Source organism: Octopus sinensis, linkage group LG9 (assembly GCF_006345805.1).
Source record: "Octopus sinensis linkage group LG9, ASM634580v1, whole genome shotgun sequence".
Taxonomy (NCBI): Eukaryota; Metazoa; Mollusca; class Cephalopoda; order Octopoda; family Octopodidae; genus Octopus; species Octopus sinensis.
In genome coordinates this window covers 24,655,992-24,679,020 of record NC_043005.1, presented here as the reverse complement: position 1 = coordinate 24,679,020, position 23,029 = coordinate 24,655,992, and the positions used below count along the sequence as shown (strand labels likewise).

Below are 23,029 nucleotides of genomic sequence, written 5' to 3'. Positions count from 1 at the left end.
AACAATAAGTAGAAAACTAGAACAATAACAACAATGGTAATAACATACATGACAACAACTAAAGGCCTAAACATTAGTATAATGTAGTTTTAACAGGATGACCATGGACAGCAAAACTTTTAATCTGTTGGATGAAATCTACCTGGTCTACAAACATTATATCCTACATAACAAGCTAGAAATAGCAACCAAATCTACACCTCTCCCTCTTTAAAACGAACTTCTTTAAAACGAACTAAATATTGGATAACGTAATCCTAGATGTTCGCGGTCTGAATAAAAGCCTGGTAGGTCAAGGCTGGAAGGTCTTGGATTATAAGCCTACACGATCAGTTAATTGATAGCTGAAAAGTTGGCTTTTTTTTTTCGTTTTTTTTTTCTTTTTCCGACGGGCTAGACATAAAGTTTACAACTCTATTTTACATGCACAATAAAAATAAACAACACATAACACACAACAACGGGGAAATGAAAGGAGTTCTGTGATCGATCCAACTGCTAGAAATGGCAGCTAAATCTCTACCAAATCACGCCCTACCATCTTAAAAGAGTTAGCTTACATTAGATAATGTTGTTTTAAAGTGATGAAGGCTGAAAATGTCTTTAACAATGGGTATACTTCACCAAAAGTAAAGTGAGGTTAAAAATCCACAAATATTAAAAAAAAAAAGGAAAAGAGAAAGAAAGCGAGAAAGAGAGAGAGAGAGGTGAATGGGAAAGTTTGCGAATTCACAAGTTTATATAAGGAAATATGTACCGTTTTATCGTTATTTTCTTCTTCCATCAGATAATATAGGCCATAATTTGGAATGATATCATCAAACTCTGCTATACAACTACTACTGCAGCACAATTCCTCCAACTTGGCCGTCACAGATTATTTAACGCTTCCAAACGAAAACAACTTCCAAACTTTCACTAACTTTCAACGAAGTTGTAAAACAATTGCGAGTTACTTCCCCTTCGCTTAGCTATTGACGGAAGTTACTGACTTAAGGAACACACTGCTTCACACACAGGTTGTTGACAAATGCGTCACAGCTAAATACATTGATTAATTCATTCATTCATCTGTATACCGTATTTGATGCCACAAAAGACCCTCAGACATATCAAATGCACACGAATTTCAGCGGCACGTATTCAAGAGAAGTTTTTCGAGCATTCAAATTTATGGGAGGCCCAAATTCTGATATAGGGCTAGGGTTGAGGTTTTTGTTTTTACACATTTTTTTGTAAAGATGTGTCTCTTATATGCCATCAAATACGATATAGGCAATCTTTCGTCTCTAGTAGACCTTTCCGTCGATTTCCGTAAAATTTTTTTTTTTTTTACATATGGGCTTGCGGGAACTTTTGAAGTAATGAGAGCGAAAGAGACGAAGAGAAAGCGATTGTATGACGAGGGAAGTTCTTTTGAAGTTACCGTGCATGGGAAGCATTGATGTACATGTGTGTGTGTGTGTTTGATGGGGTGTGGGAGACAGACAGTATGTTGTGTAAGTGAAGTGCTTCTGTTAGTGTGTGTGAAGAGACAGAGTAATGTGTGAAAGAAAGAGATAACTGAAATTTTTTACTCGGTGTATGTGTATATGTATGTATATTACTTCAAAAGTTCCCGCAAGCCCATATGTAGAAAAAAAAAATTTTTACGGAAATCGACGGAAAGGTCTACTAGAGACGAAAGATCGCCACGATATATATTTTGTAAATGTAATCAAGTGGAAATGCTACAATATTAGTTAATGGAGTCCCTCTATGGTGAAGGCGCGTGGCCTAGTGGTTAGGGGTGTTGCATTCACGATTGCTAGCTCGTGAGTTCCTTCACCAGGCAGCCGTTGTAGTCTTGAAAAAAAAAAAAAAAAAAAAGACTATTTCACGTTGTCCTGCAAGTGGAAGAATGGCAGAATCTTTGGTGCGCAGAGATACTTAACTGCAAATCTTCCGGCCCTCTCTATTCCGAGTTCAAATTCCATTAGTTCTGGAGAAGGCAACGGAAACCACTCCAGAATTCATCCTAAATCTAGTCATTGTAGCCGAAGTTGCAGTAATGTGCTTAACGGTGGTAGGGTAGAGTGCAGAACATTCCAGTTCCTATAGGAAAGTTTCACATGCACAGGACCTGCCCATAGGCAGGTCACCGCTAGTTTAGTCTAGCGGTGGTAGAGGCGCAATGGCCCAGTGGTTAGGGCAGCGGACTCGCGGTCGTAGGATCGCGGTTTCGATTCCCAGACCGGGCGTTGTGAGTGTTTATTGAGCGAAAACACCTAAAAGCTCCACGAGGTTCCAAATTTTGGCATACTTATCGTTTGGTATCCTAACACCGCCCAAGCTTAGTTTTTTTACAACTTTCTGGAAAATGCATATTTCTTAATTAAAAAATTGCAGAGATATGATTTTGAGGGCGAAGATAACGATTATGTTAATACCATTTAAACAAAATTTTCGAATCACTTTTTCCCTTCACTAGAGTCTATTTCTTTATGATTCTCTTTAAAACCGCATATTTTTTAATGACATTTTGCAGAGATACGTTTTCGAGGGTATGGATTACATAATTAAACGATTCACAATGTTGCAGTGCATCACACAATTTAATTATTGATATCAATTACAATTTCCAGTATGTCAATTATGGTGAATGCTCATTTCATTACCAGTGGAATAAGTATATAATCGATTGAACAATTGGTTAATCGTTTTATCTGTCAAAGTCCCTTCGTGACAGTCTGTGATCTTACTCAAGACTATATGTTCCTTAAGAACCTGTTTTTCTTCAGCACTTATTGTATATTTACTGTTTGTGCTGATGAGAAAGAATGCTTGAGAAACACAATCATTGATAAGGTCACGGACTGTAATGAAAGGACTTTGGTTGACTTGATTAATCAATTGATCGATTATCTAATTGATTAATAATAGATTGAAATGAAACATAACCAGTGCATGTGCTTTATTGACAGTCTGATCCTCTCAAAATAGAATGTTTATCATTACTAGGTTTATTTTGAATATTCTCAATTCTAAGCTCTTTTACACGCTTGAAATTTCTTGTGGGAACCAGGTACTCAGAATACAGGTGTTGCTACGAATATCTGCTCCTAACCTTTATTATTATGGTCTAGATAACTATAATAAACAAGAGAGCCTCTTCTGGCTGCATCTCTGTATATGGCTCGCAAGGCTTCCACAAGCCATTCAAGATTTTCTGGGTTTTTTTTTTTTAAATTGATCACCTGACTACAGAGTGTGGTGACCTGCCAAAGGTTTTCTTTTGGTTGATGAATGTTTCGGTATTGTGGTTTACTTTTATCTGAGAACTCATGTAGCTGTCTTACTATAAATAGAACCGCCTTGATTCGCCAACACGGCACAATTCTAAACTGTATCTCTTCCAATCTAATCAGTTGTGTTGAAACCCAGACAACCCACATTTGTCCCTAGTTCCAATCTCATCCGTTGTGTTGAAACCCTGACAACCCACATCTGTCCCTAGTTCCAATCTAATCAGTTGTGTTGAAACCCTAACAACCCACATCTGTCCCTAGTTCCAATCTCATCCGTTGTGTTGAAACCCAGACAACCCACATCTGTCCCTACTTAATACTGGGCATTAGGAGTATCGGTGGAGTGCAGCAACTAGTTTTTTTTAATGTCATATGTGACTATCAAGATTTTTGCTTGGTTTTAACGGCTGAGTGCTCTTCATATCACCAATCAGTTTACAGCCTCGATTTGTTACATTTTGTCATTACCAGGGAGAGTGCCTGCCAGGACTGAAAATATTCCATCGATACAATATAAGAATTTATTTAGGGTTTCTTATTCGGAGAGCAGATGGGTTTTCTTTCCTGCCATTTTCTCAGTTCACTTAAACCTCGAAGATTTTTATTATTTACTTTCCTTTTAGTCGTGTTGCTGCCACTCTGTTTTGCCATGTCTAGACCTTTCCTGTGCAGAATTTCATTCAAACTCATTATCAGGGCTGTGGAGTTGAAACAAAAAACTTCGACTCCGACTCCTCTCTGTAATTAGTGATTGTCATCTATGTTACCGATTCCAGCTACCTGTTAATTGCTTCCGACTGTAACTTCGCGACTCCGACTCCACGACTCCAACTCCATAACTCGACTCCACGACTCCGACTCCACAGCACTGCTTACTACTCTATTGGCTAGGTTGCTTCGCTCTCTTTGTCTCCCTCTCTCTCTTTCTCTTTCCCTTTCTCTCTGTCTTAGACAGCATATGGCTATAGAGAGAGAGAAGGGAGTAACGACTGCACAGCCACTAACCCACACATCAATTTACTAAACATTATGTATGTATATATGTGTGTACGTGTGTGTGTGTGTGTGTGTGTGTGTGTGTGTGTGTGTGTGTGTGTGTGTGCGTGTGTATTAATTATAAAATATAAACTTTTGATTGATTAAAATTATTTCTGCCTTGACGATGTTTGATAACCAGATGGCAATCGAGAACAGCGAAGGGGAGATAATCTTAAAACTCAAGGATTCTTCAAAATTGACATGCCATTAAGGAAAAGAACAAGTGTGTCTGAAGATAAGAGGACAGTCGTGCACACCTGTTCCTCTCTGAATAAACATCATCAGCATGGTAACTGTTTTGACCACCTGACCATCTCAACCAAGAGAGAAACACATATACAAAAGCATGTCCCGAAATGGACATGCATATATAGACAATTATACCAAGACTTCTTTTAATAAAGAAAAGAAAAAACGATAAAACGTTTTATAAAAGCATTAAATATACAAGTTTTGGATCTTTTCGGTTTGAACGGCAGTTTTTTCTAGCGGTGTCATATGAAATTGTCACCCATAATTATGATCCTAGTATCGATCTATTGCATTTCAATCTGTTTTAGGGTTAGGGTTAGGGGTGGGAGGAAGGGTATCTTTTTTTCTTCAGAAATGTAAATAAACCCAATCTGTTTCTTAAACTAAGGACATATTCATACGGCACCGAATGTTTTTCACCTCAATAGATGTCATTGATTGGTTGAAATTGCAGAAATTGAAGTAAAAAAACAACAACAAATATCTTACAAACTATAGAATTTCCCCAATAAAACCAAGAGAAAAAGATGTTTTATAATCACATTCTACCAGTATACGAAATGTAAAAGTGTTTAGTTACGTGGAAATTATTTTTAAAAAACCGCCGTTCAAACCGAAAAGATCCCAAGTTTTTATTCAGGGCCAAATAGTGTTAAAAAAAAAACCGTGAGGAGGTAATTTAAAACGAAATTTCTTGCAACGAATTTTGCTACGGAAAAATATTTACGACAAAATTTCCTATAACCATACAAAAAGAGTTGAACACGTTTATGGCTAGCGAAACATAGAGTTATCAAAAGTGAGCCAAGAGAAATAATTCAGAGTACTGATGGTGCCTATTAAGATCGAAACACATGTCCCTCACTGTCCTCTTATCTCCAAACGGATCTTTTCGGTTTGAACGGCAGTTTTTACATAATTTCTAGGTAACTAAAAAATTCTAAACTTCGTATACTGGTAGAATGTGTTTATAAAACATCTTTTTCTCTTGGCTTTATTGACAAAATTCTATAGTTTGTAAGATATTTGTTGTTATTTTCTTCAATTTCTGCAATTTCAACCAATCAATGACGTCCATTGAGGTAAAAAAAACATTCTGTGCCGTATGACTATGTCCCTCGTTTAAGAAACAGATTGGGTTTATTTACATTTGTGAAGAAAAAAAAAGATACCCCTCCAACCCTAACCCTAAAACAGATTGAAATGCAATAGATCGATACTAGGATCATAATTATGGGTAACAATTTCATATGACACCGCTAGAAAAAACTGCCGTTCAAACCGAAAAGATCCCTCCAAACAATAAATAAGCCTGTCATTTTTCTTAGTAGCATGTCACTTGATTCTTGACATTATTTCCCCCTTCTCAAATAAAGTTGTTCTCATTTGCCATTTGGCATGTAACACATCCTCTAGAAGCGGTAATTATTTTAGTAACTCAACAATTTATGCTGTATAGTGTTTGATATATTTGTATAAGCTTATCTGTTCATACACATACCACTCCGAATTATTTCTTGTACTTTCATTTTTATTGTATGTATGTATGTATGTATGTATGTATGTATGTATGTATGTATGTATGTATGTATGTATGTATGTATGTATGTATGTATGTATGTATGTATGTATGCATGCATGCATGTATGTATGTATGTGTGTGTGTGTGTATGTATGTATGTATGTGTTTATGTATGTATGTATGTATGTATGTATGTATGTATGTTTTTCCAAGAGATTAAGATATTTTGGGATTAAGCTGTAAATGTATCTTATACCTTAAATAAATATCTGACGATACATTAAGTACCATCCTTGTATTTTGATATTTTCTACACTTCAGTTTTCTAATCTATAACCTTATCAACCGGTTTTCTTAAACTAGGTCGCCAATATGTAGGTTATTTCAAATTTCTTTTATCTTGCATATTAAAATTTTTTTTTTATCGACGTGGTTTCTAATTTTAACAACTTTCAAATAAATGCGTTTGAAACTTCGATACTCAGCATCGCGTTTTAAAAGATCTTTATATATAAAAGTAAGGTTGTGTGTCTGTCTCCTACGATTTAGATTCCTAACTACTCCCACATTTTGCGGTGCAGTTTAACCAAAACCGGGCATCTTATAGTCATGATTCATATCGAGCCCTTCTGGGTATTAGCGCGCGTCTATGATTTAAAAAAAATTACCATCATTTTTTTCCATTTTAATGCATTTTTCGCTATTATATAAGGGAAGTAACTCTCTAAAAATGTCTACGATGAGTCAACGATTTAAAAAAAATTTACCATCATTTTTTTCCCATTTTTAATGCATTTTTTTGCTATTTTTTGGCTATAACTCTCTAAAAATGCTTATATAGTTATTTCCCTTACAAACACGAGCAACGCCGGGCGATACTGCTAGTTTATATTTAAAATCAAACATTTCTTAATGTTTTTGTATGAGGATCTCTTGTCAACTTCTATTTCCAATTCCAGATTAATAGACTTGATGTATAAAAATAAAATTAAATGAAATAAAAATGTAAAAAAAATCAAAAAAAATCAGAGCATCTTTCATCGTGGGACTACTGGATTAGATATGACCTTGGGTTAAACAGCAACGACAAACCTGAACATTGCAAAAGTTAATTATTTTAAACGATAAACGTCGCCTTTTTCAAGCCTAGCCAGGCTCATGGGCCAGGTTTGCCGGTTTCTGTGGCGTATGCCCCTCCCCCAGCTGGACGGGACACCAGTCCATCGCAGCGTTACTCAAGAAACAGGAAGAGATAGTGAGAGCAAGTTGTGGCGAAAAAATACAACAGGGGTCACCACCACACCCTGCTGGAGCTTCGTAGAGGTTTTAGGTGCTTTCGCTCAATAAACACACACAAAGCCCGGTCTAGGAATCGAAACCGCGATCCTCCGATCGCTAGTGTCCGCTGCCCTAGCCACTGGGCCATTGCGCCTCCACAATTATTTTAACAACTCGACCAAAATCTTGATTATTTTCTTCACTGAAACACAGGCAAAATATTTTATTAGAAATCTGAATACAAAAGAGAGAAATCAATAAAACTGAACCGTTACCAGAAAATGAAATAAAGGGCGGCACAATAGAAGAAGGATCTGTTGTTGATAATAATATAAGGGGCCATTAGCGATGGTGATAGAGAAAACTGGGGCGATAACGTTTGCCTCGGTTTTCTGAAATAGTATAGACAGGTGTCTGGCGTGTTGAATGGCTCCGAGTAAATTTCTTGTAACCCCTTACAGCAATCATGGGCAAACAGCGGCCAGTAGGATTCTCTGAATGGCGCACTTACGGAAATTTATTTTAGTAGTGCGGCCCGCCTTGCAATAAGCCATATCTCATGGAGTCCGCTTCTTGAAAAAGGTCACCCATACATTATTAAATGTCTAATATCTAATACGTGAGACCCAAATGTAGGAACAGAAGCCTTAGTTTGTTAGGATCACGGTAATTAAGTTTTGTGAAAATAATGCAATGGAAACGATAGAAGCTATATTTTTATGAGAAAATATAGTTTCTCCTTCAGTTATTTCTGTGAAGATTAAGTTTCCCAGATTGTGATGGCGTGTTGCAAAATCTACTAAAAATAACGTATGAAAATCCACGTCTATATTTGAATACTTTCCAATTAACCTCCGTACTTTGCATCTTTTAACTGCTGGGATGGCTTGCGCATTTCAGTTTAATTCTTTTGTTCTTTTACTTGTTTCAGTCATTGGATTGCGGCCATGCTGGGGTATCGCCTTCAGAATTTACTCGCACAAATCGACCTTCAGTACTTACTTGTATTTTTTAGATCTTATTCTGTCGGTTCCATTTACCGAACCGTTGAGTTACGGGGATATAAACACGATAACACCAGTTGCCAAGTGATGGGGGAGAACACACGTACACACGCACATTCAAATATGAATTAGAAGCAGCTCGAGGCTTATAAGCACAATCGAAAACACATACACAAGGCATGCGTATCGTCAGCTCGTGGGTCGGCTGCGGCCATTAGGCTTCTCTTAGGCCAAAGGGTCGCGGCCGACCCACGAGCTGACGGCACGCATGACTTGTGTGTGCGCGTTCGATTTTGTATATCAATATATATATAATACATACGTACATATGTATGTATGCATGTATGTGTGTGTGTATTTGTGGATTTTATTTTTTTTTACACACACATATACATATTAAAAATGGGGATGGCCAGTTTATGGGATTACCTTAGGTTTCCCGTCTATAAAAGGCTCATCCCAAAACCTGTAGACCCAAGACCTCTTAAAAATATGTTAAATAGCTGATCAGTAGGCTGCGCTTATACATATTTACAGAAACAACGTATCTTTCATAAATTTGGAACTATGTGACCTCGGCTACTCCACTAACAATATATCCACGCCTTCCAACGAAGATATTTTTAAGAGGTCTAGGGCCAACAGGTTTAGGGCTCTGACGATACTCCATAGAACAAAACCCTTTAGGGATGGGAAACCTAAGGTAATCCTATAAATCGGCCTTCTCCATTTTTGATGTATACTGCTCTACACCTTAGAGTGTGCCTCTTCTTTCGGATTTATGTATTTTAAAGACGATATATTTATATATATACTAAAAATAGGAAAGGCCGGTTTATGGGAATACCTTAGGTTTCACGTCCATAAAGGGTTTAGCTTTATGGCGTATCGTCAGATCCCCAAAATTGTTGGCCGAAGACCTCATCTTAGAGTGTGCTTCTTCTTTCGGATTTATGTTTTTTTACAAACGAATATATATATATATATATATATATATATATATATATATATATATATATGTAGGTCCCGGGTTGAGTCGGGGTAAACCACAGTAAATAAGGTACTCAATACATTGCAGAGTAAAGTAATTTATTTTATAGAAGGAGCTTCTACAGTACTAGAACTGTTTCATTCAGATGAAATCTTCAGGAAGCTGGCTTCCTGAAGATTTCATCTGAATGAAACAGTTCTAGTACTGTAGAAGCTCCTTTTATAAAATAAATATATATATATATATATATATATATATATTTATATATATTATAACGAGGGAGGCCGGTTTATGGGGATTCCCATTCATAAGGAGTTTGGTCTTACGGCGTATCGTCAGACCCCAAACCTGTTGGCCTAAGAACTTTTCAAAATATTTTGAAGAGGTCTTTGGCCAACAAGTTTGGGGTCTGACCAAACCCCTTATGGACGGGAAAACCAGAGTAACCCCATAAACCGGCTTCCCTCGTTATAATATTAGCTGCTCTACATCTTAGAGTGTGCTTCTTCTCTAGATTTATGTTTTTCTACAAACGGCACACACATACACACACACACACGCGACGAACTTCTTTCAGTTTCTGTCTACGACGTCAATTAATAGGGCTTTGCTCGGTTTGGGGCTGTAGCAGAAGACACTTGCACAAAGTGCCACGCATTGCGACTGAATCGGAAACCATATGGTTGGGAGACAAACTTCGTACCAAACAATCATGGACTCAGCGCAGTAGCGGTTGGTCACAGTCAGAAAACACCTAGAAAGCTGACAGCTTGGTGAGTAATTACCTCAGACCACTCCCTATCAAGCTAGCCAGCTGTGACGTTGGCATCTACACACGTTCTCTTTTCGATTACTAAACGTAATTGCAAAAAAAACTTTTGTCAGTTTAGCAAAGAGGTGGCGCTAGCAGTAATGTTTATATGAGCAGGGGAAGTAACTCTCAATAGCCTTAATGTTACTATATATATATTTATACTTCATAGTCATGCCTGATTCCCCGTATTACCGAAGTTAGTAGATGTACACAGCAGTCTGTGGAGCATAATAGAGATTTACATTACTACTCTTGTTACCTGTCGAATTTAAGGATTCTTATAACCACCCACTGCATCGTCAGTACATTTGCCACTGTTTTCATTGCGATCATCATAAACAAATACTAATAAGTAACACCACATCGCACCCTCACTCCCTACCTTAGTGCGTGCGTGTGTGTGTGTGTATATATATATATATATATATATATATATATATATGTATATATATGCCACTCACATACATATATATTTATATATACGGAGGTTGAATAGACGGAACATCTAAGTTATCAAACGAAAGTGGTGCACTAATGCATAAACATAAGGGATAGTGAAAATAATATTAAACAACACAAAACAAAACAAAACAAAAACAGTAACTGGATATGAAGAGAGTAAAAGAAATGGAACAGAGAAACAAGGAAAAGAGGACGGAGGAATAAATAGAGCGAGCGTTCTATGTTAAGAAGGAAAGAGAAAACAAAAAACTGCAAGTTGTAAAAAGAGTTTGGAAAACAGCGATGTTCTTTTGATTTGCTATATATATATATATATATGTATTTATGTATATGTGTTTATGTGTACCGACCACATCTTGATTCGATATCTAAATATTTTACGTTCCCTTGTTCTACTCCAGTAAGTAAATTATCGTTTTCTTTTCTTTCTTTCTTTCTTTTTTCTCTTCTTTTGTTTGTTCTTCATCATGTTTAATGATTCGTAAGTTTTTGATACCAAACCTAAACGAATAGGGACACTGAAGTTGTTATGATTTAAGAAATCTACCTGTCTATTTAAATGTATTCTAATTTATAACTCTGCTTTTGAACTGTCACTATTCCCTTCTACACAGTTGTATGTCTGCCAGTGTACTTGGATGAACTGGAATCTTTCGCTCGTCTCACATTCATAACTTCACGAGTCAACTCTGGGAAGTTCTACGTGGTCGCTTGAAACAGCTGCCAAATTTCCCTTAGCATCGTTTTTTAAAACAAAAGCGAACCCGTTAGATTACATAATCTGAGATATACAATGTTTTTTTAAAAAAAGGAAGAGAATCCCGGGTGGTCCTACTGGAACGTTTGTGAATTAGGTGTTCAATCTGTCCTGTCCAGAGTCTCTACAGTAACAAAATGCTACCGAACGGTCTACGATTAAATCACCATTAACACTCTCTATTTCTCTTTGTCAGTCTGTCTGTCTGTCTCTCTGTGTATACACTATAAACACTGCCCACCCTCCCTCCTGTCTAGATGACAAGCAAGTCGCTCGTCTCAGTTATCTATCTATCTCTATATAAACGGCAGTTTGTCTGTGCGTTTTCTGTGTGTTGTTTCTCGTACCCTCACTCTGACCAGGCTTTCAACCGATTCTGATGAAACTTGACAACCCATAGCCCAATGTCATAATTCAAAACTAACGCAGCGAAAATTTTGAAAAGTTCCTCCAGTTCTGAAAAAAATCGATAAATTCGACATGGGGTCGAGAATCAGAACCCAAACACAGACGTCTAGGGGACGCAAAAAAAATTTACCATCATTTTTTTCCATTTTTTGCTATTTTTTGGTATAACTCTCTAAAAATGCTTTTAGTTATGTCCCTTACAAACCTGAGCAACGCGGGCGATACTGCTAGTACGCTCATATTTTCATCCAAAGATTATCCCCTTTAAATCTCCGTATACATATAATCAAAAAACGATGGTTTCTAAAATATGTAGAAGGTCACAATTGTTTTTAATGGGTATAGATAGGGGGCATGGCTGCACCCATATTTATTCAATTATTCTCATGCCCCGCTAAAATATTCTGATATCAAGTTTGCTTCAGAATCACCCGGTTCTGAGTTATTTCCCACCGTCAGGCCTTAGGCAAGTATCTTTTCCCATAGATTCGGGTTGACTTGCACTTTGTAAAACTCTGTAGTAGCTTGTCATGTATAAATACAAATTGGTGGAAATCTGATAGTCTTGCAACCAAGCCTACTGAATCATTGATGTTCCATTGTCATTAGTCAGAAATATGATGAACCAAGGACTGACCGACTAACCAGTTCAAAAGCTGTAACTAATGACAATAGTCTCAGAACTTAGAGAGATGAAACTAAATATCAAAAGAATTGTGTCTGATGCTGCACCGATTTTCCAGGTTAAAATAATACACCAGTTCAGTACTTGGGTGGGGGTTATATCATCACCTATACCGCCACCCTATATCATCACTCTTACCCCCAGTCTATATCATCACCTATACTCCCAGTCGATATCATCACCTATACCCCCAGTCTAGATCATTACCTACACCCTCTGTCTATATCATCTCTTATACCCCCAGTCTATATCATCTCTTATACCCCCAGTCTATATCATCCCTTACCCCCAGTCTATATCATCACCTATACCCCCAGTCGACATCATCACCTATACCCCCAGTCGATATCATCACCTATACCCCCAGTCTATATCAACTCCTATACCCCCAGTCTATATCAACTCCTATACCCCCAGTCTATATCATCTCCTATACCCCCAGTCTATATCAACTCCTATACCCCCAGTCTATATCATCTCCTATACCCCCAGTTTATATTATCACCCTTACCCCTAGTCTATATCATCACCCTTACACCCAGTCTATATCATCACCCTTACCCCCAGTCTATATCATCACCCTTACTCCCAGTGTATATCATCACCTACACCCCCAGTCTATATCATCTATACCCCAAGACTATATCATCACCTATACCCCCAGTCTATATCATCTCCTATACCCCCAGTCTGTATCATCACCTATACCCCCAGTCTGTACCATCACCTATACCCCTAGTGGTAGTCTTTAAATTTGTGGCATTGTATTGCTTTAAAATATTTTCATTGATGATATTTAGTTATATCTCTTCATATTTGAGTTAAGATTCTGTCAACTTGAGCGACTCCATGTGGACTACATAAAATAAGAACCAATCAAGAACTGGGGGTCACTATGATAGACCATTGTGACTCCCCCCCATTCACCCATCTACCATGTCCTACAAATTTGGGTCCTTGTATCTGTTTAAGAAATTATTCACTTTACATTTCGAGTTCAAATCCTATTGACTTTCTTCCTTCTGGTGTTGATGCAGCAGAATGAGTTGAGCATTTGATGAAATATGCTTTTCTACTCTAGGCACAAGACCCGAAATTTTTGGGGAGGTTGGAGGGGCAGTCGATTAGATCGACCCCCAGTACACAACTGGTACTTAATTTATTGACCTTGAAAAGGATCTAAGGCAAAGTCGACCTCGGCAGAATTTGAACCTGGAATGTAAAGACAGATGAAATACTGCTAAGCATTTCACCCGGCATGTTAACGTTTCTGCTAGCTCACCGCATTTGATAAAATATGCTGTATTTAGGCACAGGAGTGGCTGTGTGGTAAGTAGCTTTGTTTACCAACCACATGGTTCCGGGTTCAGTCCCACTGCGTGGCAACTTGGGCAAGTGTATTCTACTATAGCCTCAGGTCAACCAAAGCCTTGTGAGTGGATTTGGTAGACGGAAACTGAAAGAAGCCCGTCGTATATATGTATATATATATATATGCGTGTGTGTGTTTGTGTGTCTGTGTTTGTCCCCCTAGCATTGCTTGACAACCGATGCTGGTGTGTTTATATCCCCGTTACTTAGCGGTTCGGCAAAAGAGACCGATAGAATAAGTACTAGGCTTACAAAAGAATAAGTCTCGGGGTCGAGTTGCTCGATTAAAGGCGGTACTCCAGCATGGCCGCAGTCAAATGACTGAAACAAGTAAAAAAGTAAAAGAGTAAAGAGAGTATTTAGTTATTGAGTTCAAAACCTTTGCTTTGCATTAATCTGGGCTAGATAAATAATGCCCTTCTAGTACTAGGGTTGGTATTATCTATTATAACCCTCCACTTGAATCTGAGGCCTCATCCTTTTGTTAATGCTGGGTATATTAAGTAGCAGTCTTGAATAGCAAGTTATTTTTTTTATTGCAACAGGAAAATTTAGCTGTTTCAGTCTTGAACAAGGCATTCCTATGATCAAAGACATTCCAGCCATGGCCATTCCATCTACACACATACTATATCTAAGACTAGAGGTGGCATATTGACAGTAGCAGTATTTTGCATTGTATCAGATCATGGATTGATAAGAGTGTTAGTGATTGGCAGAATTGCAAGGGCATTGAACAAGATACTTTGCAGTATTTGTTCAAGCTCTTTATGTTCTGTATTCAAATCCTGTCGATGCCAGCTTTGCTTTCATTCCTCCAGGGTCAATAAAATATGGTACCAGTCAAGTACTTGAGTTGATGTAATTGACTAAACGCTTCCCACCTAATTTGAGATTTTCATTCTTTTATTCCTCCTGTCTGTGCTCTGAGTTGAAGTCATGCTGAGGTCAAATTTACTCTGTCCTTCCTTCCCTTCGCTTGTTCCTGTGCACATTTTCCCTACATACAGTGGGTGAAGGCCATCATCATTAACAATAATTAAGATTTCCCCCCACTGTGTCTGTCGCCCCACTCCACTGTGCCCTGTGGGTATGTCCTGACACATCTACCACAATCTTTCCTATTCCTACCATCTTTACCTTTCTAAGTTTCCTTCTCCCTTCTTCTCCAACTGCAATACCATTATATTTCTTCTACACCAATACTCTCTATACCTCTGTTATTCTTTTACTGACTCACCAACTGGCAGGAAGCCACATCCCTCGCTACTACACACCTCCCAGTTGAAGGAACTTTGTCTTGTCTTGCAAGATACATGTGACCCTGCCAGTGCTGGTTCCATGAAAAAACACCCAGTACATTTTGTAAAATGATTGGCATTAGGAAGGGCATCCAGCTGTGGGAACCGTGCCAAAACAGACAATAAAGCTTGACATAGCCCTCTAGCTTACCAGCTCTTGTCAAATTATCCAGCCTATGCTAGCATGGAAAGTGGATGCTAAATGATGAAGGTGATATATATATATATATACTAGCAGTATTGCCCGGCTTTGCAAAGTGGTCACATTTAATTCAAAGCGTTAAAAATGTTATGAAAACAATTGGTATGTGTTCACAAAGTCCAAACGATTAATACGAAAAAACCCTTCAGGCTACATCCCGAAAATTCATTTCTTTGCAGAATTTCTACAATGTTTACAGCAATTCGTTTTTATATCTTGATTTTTTAATTTTTCATGCATTTTACCCATACTTGCACGCGTGATGAACACAGTTCATGTCAAACAGCTGAGTGAGTAAAGTTCACTATTCAATGCATGGGATAAGGCCTAAACAAACACATTATCGATTTTTGCACTTGCGAGATGAATTTCATAACAGAAATAGCGCAGTTCAATTTTCATTCGCCTAAACTTTAAGTGACCCACTTTTGGTGGTTCTACGATTTGTTGGCTAGGAGGAGATGTGCCGGGAAGTTAAACACACAGACACACAAGTTGAGTTTTATATATATAGATATATATATATTTATATGGTGTGATACTTCTCAGTACAAGTTTAATTCATTCTATGACTGAACTCATCTTATGATTTACCCATTTCACAAATCAATTTACCCCATTGAAATTAACTAAAATATAATTAATCCGTTCCAGCACCCCCAAACCATTCAAAAATAATGTTTTATGGGTTTTAAAACAGAAAAGCTGTAGTTACAAGTAAAATGACAATTATAAAAAAGAGAATGCAAAAGAAATATGTAAACTGGTTTTATTAACTGAATTAATTTAAAGGTGGGACGATTTATGTGCTTGTACTGTGGATTTCCACCTATACTTCTAGACAAAAATTCACACACGTATACTGTGAGGTATACATAAAATTAGTGGTGGGTGCTACTTCAGAAAACCTTTAGCTGTTTTAATATTGTGTAAAAGGAAACAAACATATAAAAAGAAAATTTAAGCATAAACTTGATCAGTTTGTGTTTTAGCCACTGCCAGGTAGTGTGTTTAATTTGTTCACTGAACACTGCTTGTGAATTCCCCTTTGTTTTTCAAAAATCTCCCCTAAATCACAAAATAAGGTGAGGTAATGTGCCCTATTTTCCAAATCCTGGCAGCAACACTGAAGCTGGAAGCAGGATAATAATCTAATTCTACATATTATCACATTCAAGTATATAAGCACGTTTTTTAGCACAACACATGCAGAGGGAAAAAGAAACACTACCTTTCACTCGGCACTGTCGTTCACGCAGTGCTCTCTCTCCCTTGTACGAAGTTTCCTATCTCAGACATGTGAGCATGCACACAACAGCCAAACACTGTGTCGCTAGAACTGCGAAGTGCACAGTTCTATGTAAGGATTTTTGTATATTTTTCATAAACTAGTGGGTGGCTACTGACATTAAGCTTAAGGATTATATAATATACAAGTATAAAGAAAGAATTAAAGACAAAAGGACTCATAAGGCAGCAAGCTAGCTGAATTATTTACACACTGGGAAAATAGTAAATAGCATTTTGCCTGTTTTTATACTCTGAGTTCAAACTCATGTGACATCAACTTTGCCTTTCATTCTTTCAGGGTCTATAAAATAACTACTAGTTGAGCATTGGAGTCAATGTAATTGACTTAACCCTCTCCCAAAATTACTGGCCTTCTACCATATTTGAAACCTATATATATATATATATATAATGTCAAACTATATATATAGTGTCAAACTGTGAAGGCGCATGGCTCAGTGGTTAGAGCGTCGAGCTTACGATTGTGAGGTTGTGAGCTCAAATCCCGGACCAGGCTGCGTGTTGTGTTCTTGAGCAAGGCACTTTATTTCACGTTGCTCCAGTTCACTCAGCCTTAGAAATGAGTTGCGACGTCACTGGTGCCAAGCTGTATCGACCTTTGTCTTTCCCTTGGATAACACTAGTGGTGTGGAGAGGGGAGGCTGGTATGCATGGGTGACTGCTGTTCTTCCATAAACAACCTTGCCCGGACTTGTGTCTAGGAGGGTAACTTTCTAGGTGCAATCCCATGGTCATTCATGACCGAAGGGGGTCTTTACCTTTAGTGTCAAACTAATACACCTTGTTTTCATTCACCTGTCTTCATCTTTTGTTTACTATAAATCTGAACTATATATCTATATATATACCGGAGTAAATACATAAATGTGAAACAAGGTGGAAAAAAGAGTACTCAAATACCAGTGGTAGAGTAATATGCTTTATTTAAAGCAGCAGAAAATTCAACAAAACCTGTTACTCAGAGAAACAGGTTTTCTTGAATTTTCTGCTGCTTTAAATAAAGTATCTATATATATATATATAAAGATGAGAATGTGTGTCTGTCTCTGTGTCTACCTGTGTCTATGTGAATCCCTAAAACTTGAGAACTACATAACCAATTTCATTCAAATTTTACACATGTCTTACTTAGGGTCCATGTAATGTCATAGGCCCAAAAAATTTTTAACTTCTTGCCTAGTAAATTTTTAACTTCTTGCCTGGACCCTAAGTAAGGCATGTGTAAAATTTGAATGAAATTGGTTGTGTAGTTCTCAAGTTTTAGGGATTCACACAGAGACAGACACGGGGTAATATTTGTTCAAAAAACAGTCAAAATTCCATATAAGGACTGCTAAACCATAAGATTGACCGATTTAAAATATACCTATGTTTACAAGCATAAACATTGGTATTTGATGCTTATAAACATAGGCATGTTCTAAATCAGTCTATTTTATGATTTAGCAGTCCTTACATGGAAATTTTTTTTTTGAATAAATATTACCCCGAGGAGACTCATATGCATAAATGTGAATTTTTATAAATTCATGAGTGGCTATGAGTTGAAACAAATTGTTGGACTTATATTTGTTTTGATTTTTTGTTATATTATATAATATTATATCTATATTATATAATATAGTAGAATTATATTATATAATGTAAATAAATGTCAGTGTTATTTTTATTCTTGCATAATTTAGACGACAGTTTATTCACTATACCCTATATATATCATCATCATCATCATCATCATCATTTAGCGTCCGCTTTCCATGCTAGCATGGGTTGGACATATATATAGATATAGATATGAGGGGGTACCCAAAAGTGTCTGGAAACATTCTCTATGGGACAAACCTATTGCAGTTCAGGCTTCTCCTACGAAAAGCCACTTGATGTGACCTTCAGGCATCAGTCTGCCGACCAGTGTTATCATGTGAGTTCATACTGCTACGTGGTACATCTTTGTTTTGCAGTGCTTCTGCCTGGTTCATCAAATCGCTAAGTTACAGGGACGTAAACACACCAGCATCGGTTGTCAAGCGATGTTGGGGGTGGGGGACAAACAAAGACACACAAACACACACACACATATATATACATATATACGACGGGCTTCTTTCAGTTTCCGCCTACCAAATTCACTCAAGGCTATAGTAGAAGACACTTGCCCAAGGTGCCACGCTGTGGGACTAAACCTGGAACCATGTGGTTGGTAAGCAACTACTTACCACACAGCCACTCCTACGCCTATATGTATATATATATATATATATATATATATATATATATATGCATACGCACACATACACACACACACACACACATTTATGCATTATCATCATCGTCGTTTAACGTCCGCTTTCCATGCCAACATGGACAGTTTGACTGAGGGCTGGCAAGCCAGAAAGGCTGCACCAGGCTCCAATCTGATCTGGCAAAGTTTCCACGGCTGGATGCCCTTCCCAACGCCAACCACTCCGAGAGTGTAGTGGATGCTTTTTTACGTGCCCCCACATATGTATATTAACACGCACATATACTCATACATACATACGCGCGCGAGCACACGCACACACACACACACTGACTGGACTTGAAAACGTTGTTGTGAAGCAAGTTTTTCAACGACACAAGCTCTACCGCGTGACCTTGGAAGAGAGAAAGTGAGGTGAAAACAAAATACATTAATACACCTATTTATTCCTCTCGCACTAAGCTTTCTACATTGTCAAATATCACCTACACCATCCTAATTACAACACCACTACAGTAACATGTTCATCTCCACCACCACCACCGCCGCCCTGATACTAACAATAACATCAGATCTTAATTGCAAGGATTAATAGACGTTCAATGTTGTAGCCAGTAAGATGACATAATCACAGCAGTAGTCAGTAAGATGACATAATCACAGCAGCATTGATACTGTAATTCATCCTTTCCAAGTTAGGCAGACAAGAGTTATTTCCCTCGCCTACACCCTTAACTTCCATAAATGCGTCAACGTGTCGAGCGGCAGTTGAGACAATATGAATATTGAAGAGTTAATAAACCTTAAATCATTCACTGCTCTGCTGTACATTAACACGTCAGCTTGTCTGAGAACATCGTTAGTACTATGGAGACTAAAGTGTAGAACCTTAAAGAAGTCTCTCGGCGAAGGTAAAGAATACGCACACCCGGTATTTAGGGTTAGAGTTAGGAGACGATGTGCACCCGATGTTTAGGTTTTAGGGTTATGGTTTTAGAATAGGGTTAGGGTTTTTGTTACGCCGAAAACGGGTTGTGTACGTATTTTGGCCGAGGTAAAGGCAATGGACCGCACCCACGTTGGGATTTTTTAATATTTTTTTTTTTACAGGTTTCCTCTATGTCGAATGCGGAGATTCCGAAGCGGCAAAAAATCTGCACTTCAAAATTTTAATTCCGTCCCCTAAATTTCTTAAATTTTCACTTGAATTTTTTTTTTTTTTTTTGTGAAATAGGCAGAAAAATACGGAGATTATGATTCTGAAAAAGAAAAAAAAATATTCTGTAAAATTTCAGTTTTTCAAAAAAAAAAAAAAAATCTTATCCCCCGCCCTATGACAAGAAGTTAAATTAAAGTGTTTTCTCTTCTAATGTTCACGCATGCTTAGTATTATAGAATAGCAGATGCAAAAAGTATATAAACAGAAAACCTGACATTCTAGAAACGCGTTTTCAAAATTTTAATACAAATTACCAAAGAAAAAATTTTGAAATACAGATTTTTTTGCAGATTTGGAATCTCTGCACTCGATATTGTGGGTTCCTGTAAAAAATTTTAAAAAACAAAAAAACTCATCCCAAAGGGGGTGCAGTTCATTGTCTTTACTTTCGCCAGGTTAGGGTTATGCCAAAAACAGGTGGTTTTTGAATTCTTTACCTCTACCTAGCTCTCTACTCTGTTGTTGATCAGTACCTCTCAATATATCTAATGGTGTTATTATTCGCGAGCTGGCAGAATCGTTAGTGTGCCAGGCAAAATACTTAGTGGCATTTCATCCGTCTTTACGTTCCGAGTTCAAATTCCGCCAAGGTCCACTTTGCCCTTTCATCATTTCAGGTTCGATTAAATAAGTACCAGTTACACACTGGAGTTGATGTACGACTTAATCGCTTCCCCCAAATTTCAGGCCTTATGCCTATTGTAGAAAGAATTATTCTTTTCTACTCTAGGCACAAGGCCCAAAATTTTTGGGGAAGGGGCCAGTCGATTAGATCGATCCAGTTTGCAACTGGTACTTAATTTTTCGACCCCGGAAGGATGAAAGGTGAAGTTGACCTCGGCAGAATTTGAACTCAGAATGTAAAAACAGACAAAATACCACTAAGCATTTCGTTTGACGTACTAACGTTTCTGACAGCTTGCATCCTTAAAAAGGATCATTGTTCTTGAAAGAATGGCAATTAGCTGGCAGAATCGTTCGCGGCATTTTGTTTGTCTTTTAGTTTTGAGTTCAGGTGCTGCCAAGGTCAACTTTGCCATTCATCCTTTCAGAGTCAATAAGTACCAGTCAAGTTCTGGAGTTAATGTAACTGACTAATGCCTCTCCCTGAAAATTGCTGGCCTTGTGCCACAATTTGAAACCATTATTATTCTTGCTTGTATGTGGCGGGAGAGGGAGGGAGAAAGAGAGAAAGGTTATTGCTACATTTATAGAGAGTTCATCATTGTCATCATTTAATGTCCATTTTCTGTGGTGGCATGGGTTTGACGGTTTGACAGGAGCTAGCCAGCTAAAGGGCTGTTTAGGCTCCATGTCTATTTTAGCATAGTTTCTACAGTTGGATGCCCTTAATTAATAAAACATCCTTTGTTGTTTTAAAAATGAGAAGTCGGATTGTTTTGAAATTTCAAAGTGGATACGATATTGATTTCAAATTTTGTCACAAGACCTGCAATTTCAGGAGCAGGGCTAAGTTAATTACATCAACACCCAATATCAACTGATAATTATTTTATCAATCCCTAAAGAGAGAAAATGCAATATTGACCTCGGTGGAATTTGAACTCACAACATGAAGACAGATGAAATGACACTAAGCGTTTTGCCCTGCTTGCTAATTATTCTGCCAGCTCACCATCTTTGAAGTGAGTAATATTCTTTTCCACTCTAGGCACAAGGCCCAAAATTTTTGGGAAGCAGGCCTGTCGATTATATCGACCCCAGTACGCAACTGGTACTTAATTTATTGACCCCCAAAAGGATGAAAGGCAAAGTCGACCTCAGTGGAATTTGAACCCACAATGTAAAAGCAGATGAAATACTGCTAAGCATTTCGCCCGGTGTGCTAATAATTCTGCCAGCTTGCCACCCTCAAACAAACAACAGCATATAACATCCTTTTTCTACTCCAGGCACAAGGCCCAAAATTTTTGTGGGATGGAACCAGTTGATTAGATCGACCCCAGTATACAACTGTACTTAATTTATCGACTCCAAAAGGATGAAAGGCAAAGTCGACCTCGGTGGAATTTGAACCCACAATGTTAAAACAGATGAAATACCGCTAAGCATTTTGCCTGGTGTGCTAACGTTTCTGCCAGCTTGCTGCCTTGAAGTGGATAATATTAAAGTTAAAACTAAGGTGGCAAGCTGGCAGAATCTTTAACCCACCAGGCGAAATGCTGCATTCTCAGATAGATAGGTTTTGGCCAGTATAGGTCCAGGCCATGTCTAACTTAATAGCTCCACCTGGTGTAGTCTTTTAGATCATGATTCACATGGGACACCATGGCCCACGCTAGCAAACAGGTATTATTGTTGGAGACATATCTGAATGTAGGAGGTTGGTCTAGGATGTTTTTGGAGAAATATGTCCAGAGAACTTTTGAATTTTATGGGATCTGTTTCCGTTTTGATGTATTTTCGTATAATATTAAAAAGAGCTGGACCGGTTGAGGTAAAGTAGTTGTTTCGTAATATTGTTATGTGTCTTGAGTTTGATTTTTATTGTGGGGGGATAGCATGGTGGCCAAGTCTTGGGTGCAATATTGATGGAATATTTTCCACATCACACAAATCTACTTTTATGTTCTGAGTTCAAATTCTCCTGAGATTGATTTTGCCTTTCATCCTTTCATATTTGATAAAATAAGTACTAGTTAAGCACTGGGGTCAATGTAATAATAATAATAATAATAATAATAATTGTGTACAGTGCTCAGGTGCACTACAACTCATCTAAAGTGTATATATAATCAGGTGAAGTTTCGGCGGATTTCGGAAAGCATGAGGGCCTTAAAAGATGCAGTGTCATGGCAGTCAACAACTGACGCAGGCAGTTTATTCCATGCTTCAGCAACTCTGAGCGTGAAAAAATGTTTCCG

At 37.8% G+C, this 23,029-nt stretch overlaps 2 protein-coding genes across 4 annotated transcripts in view; one reads left to right on the top strand and one right to left on the bottom strand.

Annotated features, from left to right (window-relative positions):
• Positions 1 to 23,029, bottom strand: part of LOC115215731 (cerebral cavernous malformations protein 2 homolog) — a 64,627-nt gene that overhangs the window by 33,380 nt on the left and 8,218 nt on the right. Inside the window, exon 1 of one of the 2 annotated variants that reach the window (XM_029785023.2) lies at positions 758 to 951. The exons of the other annotated variant lie outside the window; for it this stretch is intronic. Coding sequence (XP_029640883.1) covers positions 758 to 784 — 27 coding nt within the window. The 5' untranslated portion in view covers positions 785 to 951. Of the gene's footprint in view, positions 1 to 757; positions 952 to 23,029 lie in introns of those variants that run through there. 2 annotated transcript variants of the gene reach the window in all.
• LOC115215866 (transmembrane protein 68) overlaps positions 10,305 to 23,029 on the top strand; it is a 69,355-nt gene continuing 56,630 nt past the window's right edge. The window contains exon 1 of one of the 2 annotated variants that reach the window (XM_036505834.1): positions 10,305 to 11,048. The gene's annotated coding sequence lies outside the window, so the exon portion shown is untranslated. The remainder of the gene's footprint in view (positions 11,049 to 23,029) is intronic. The other variant, XM_029785211.2, reaches the window with a different exon arrangement.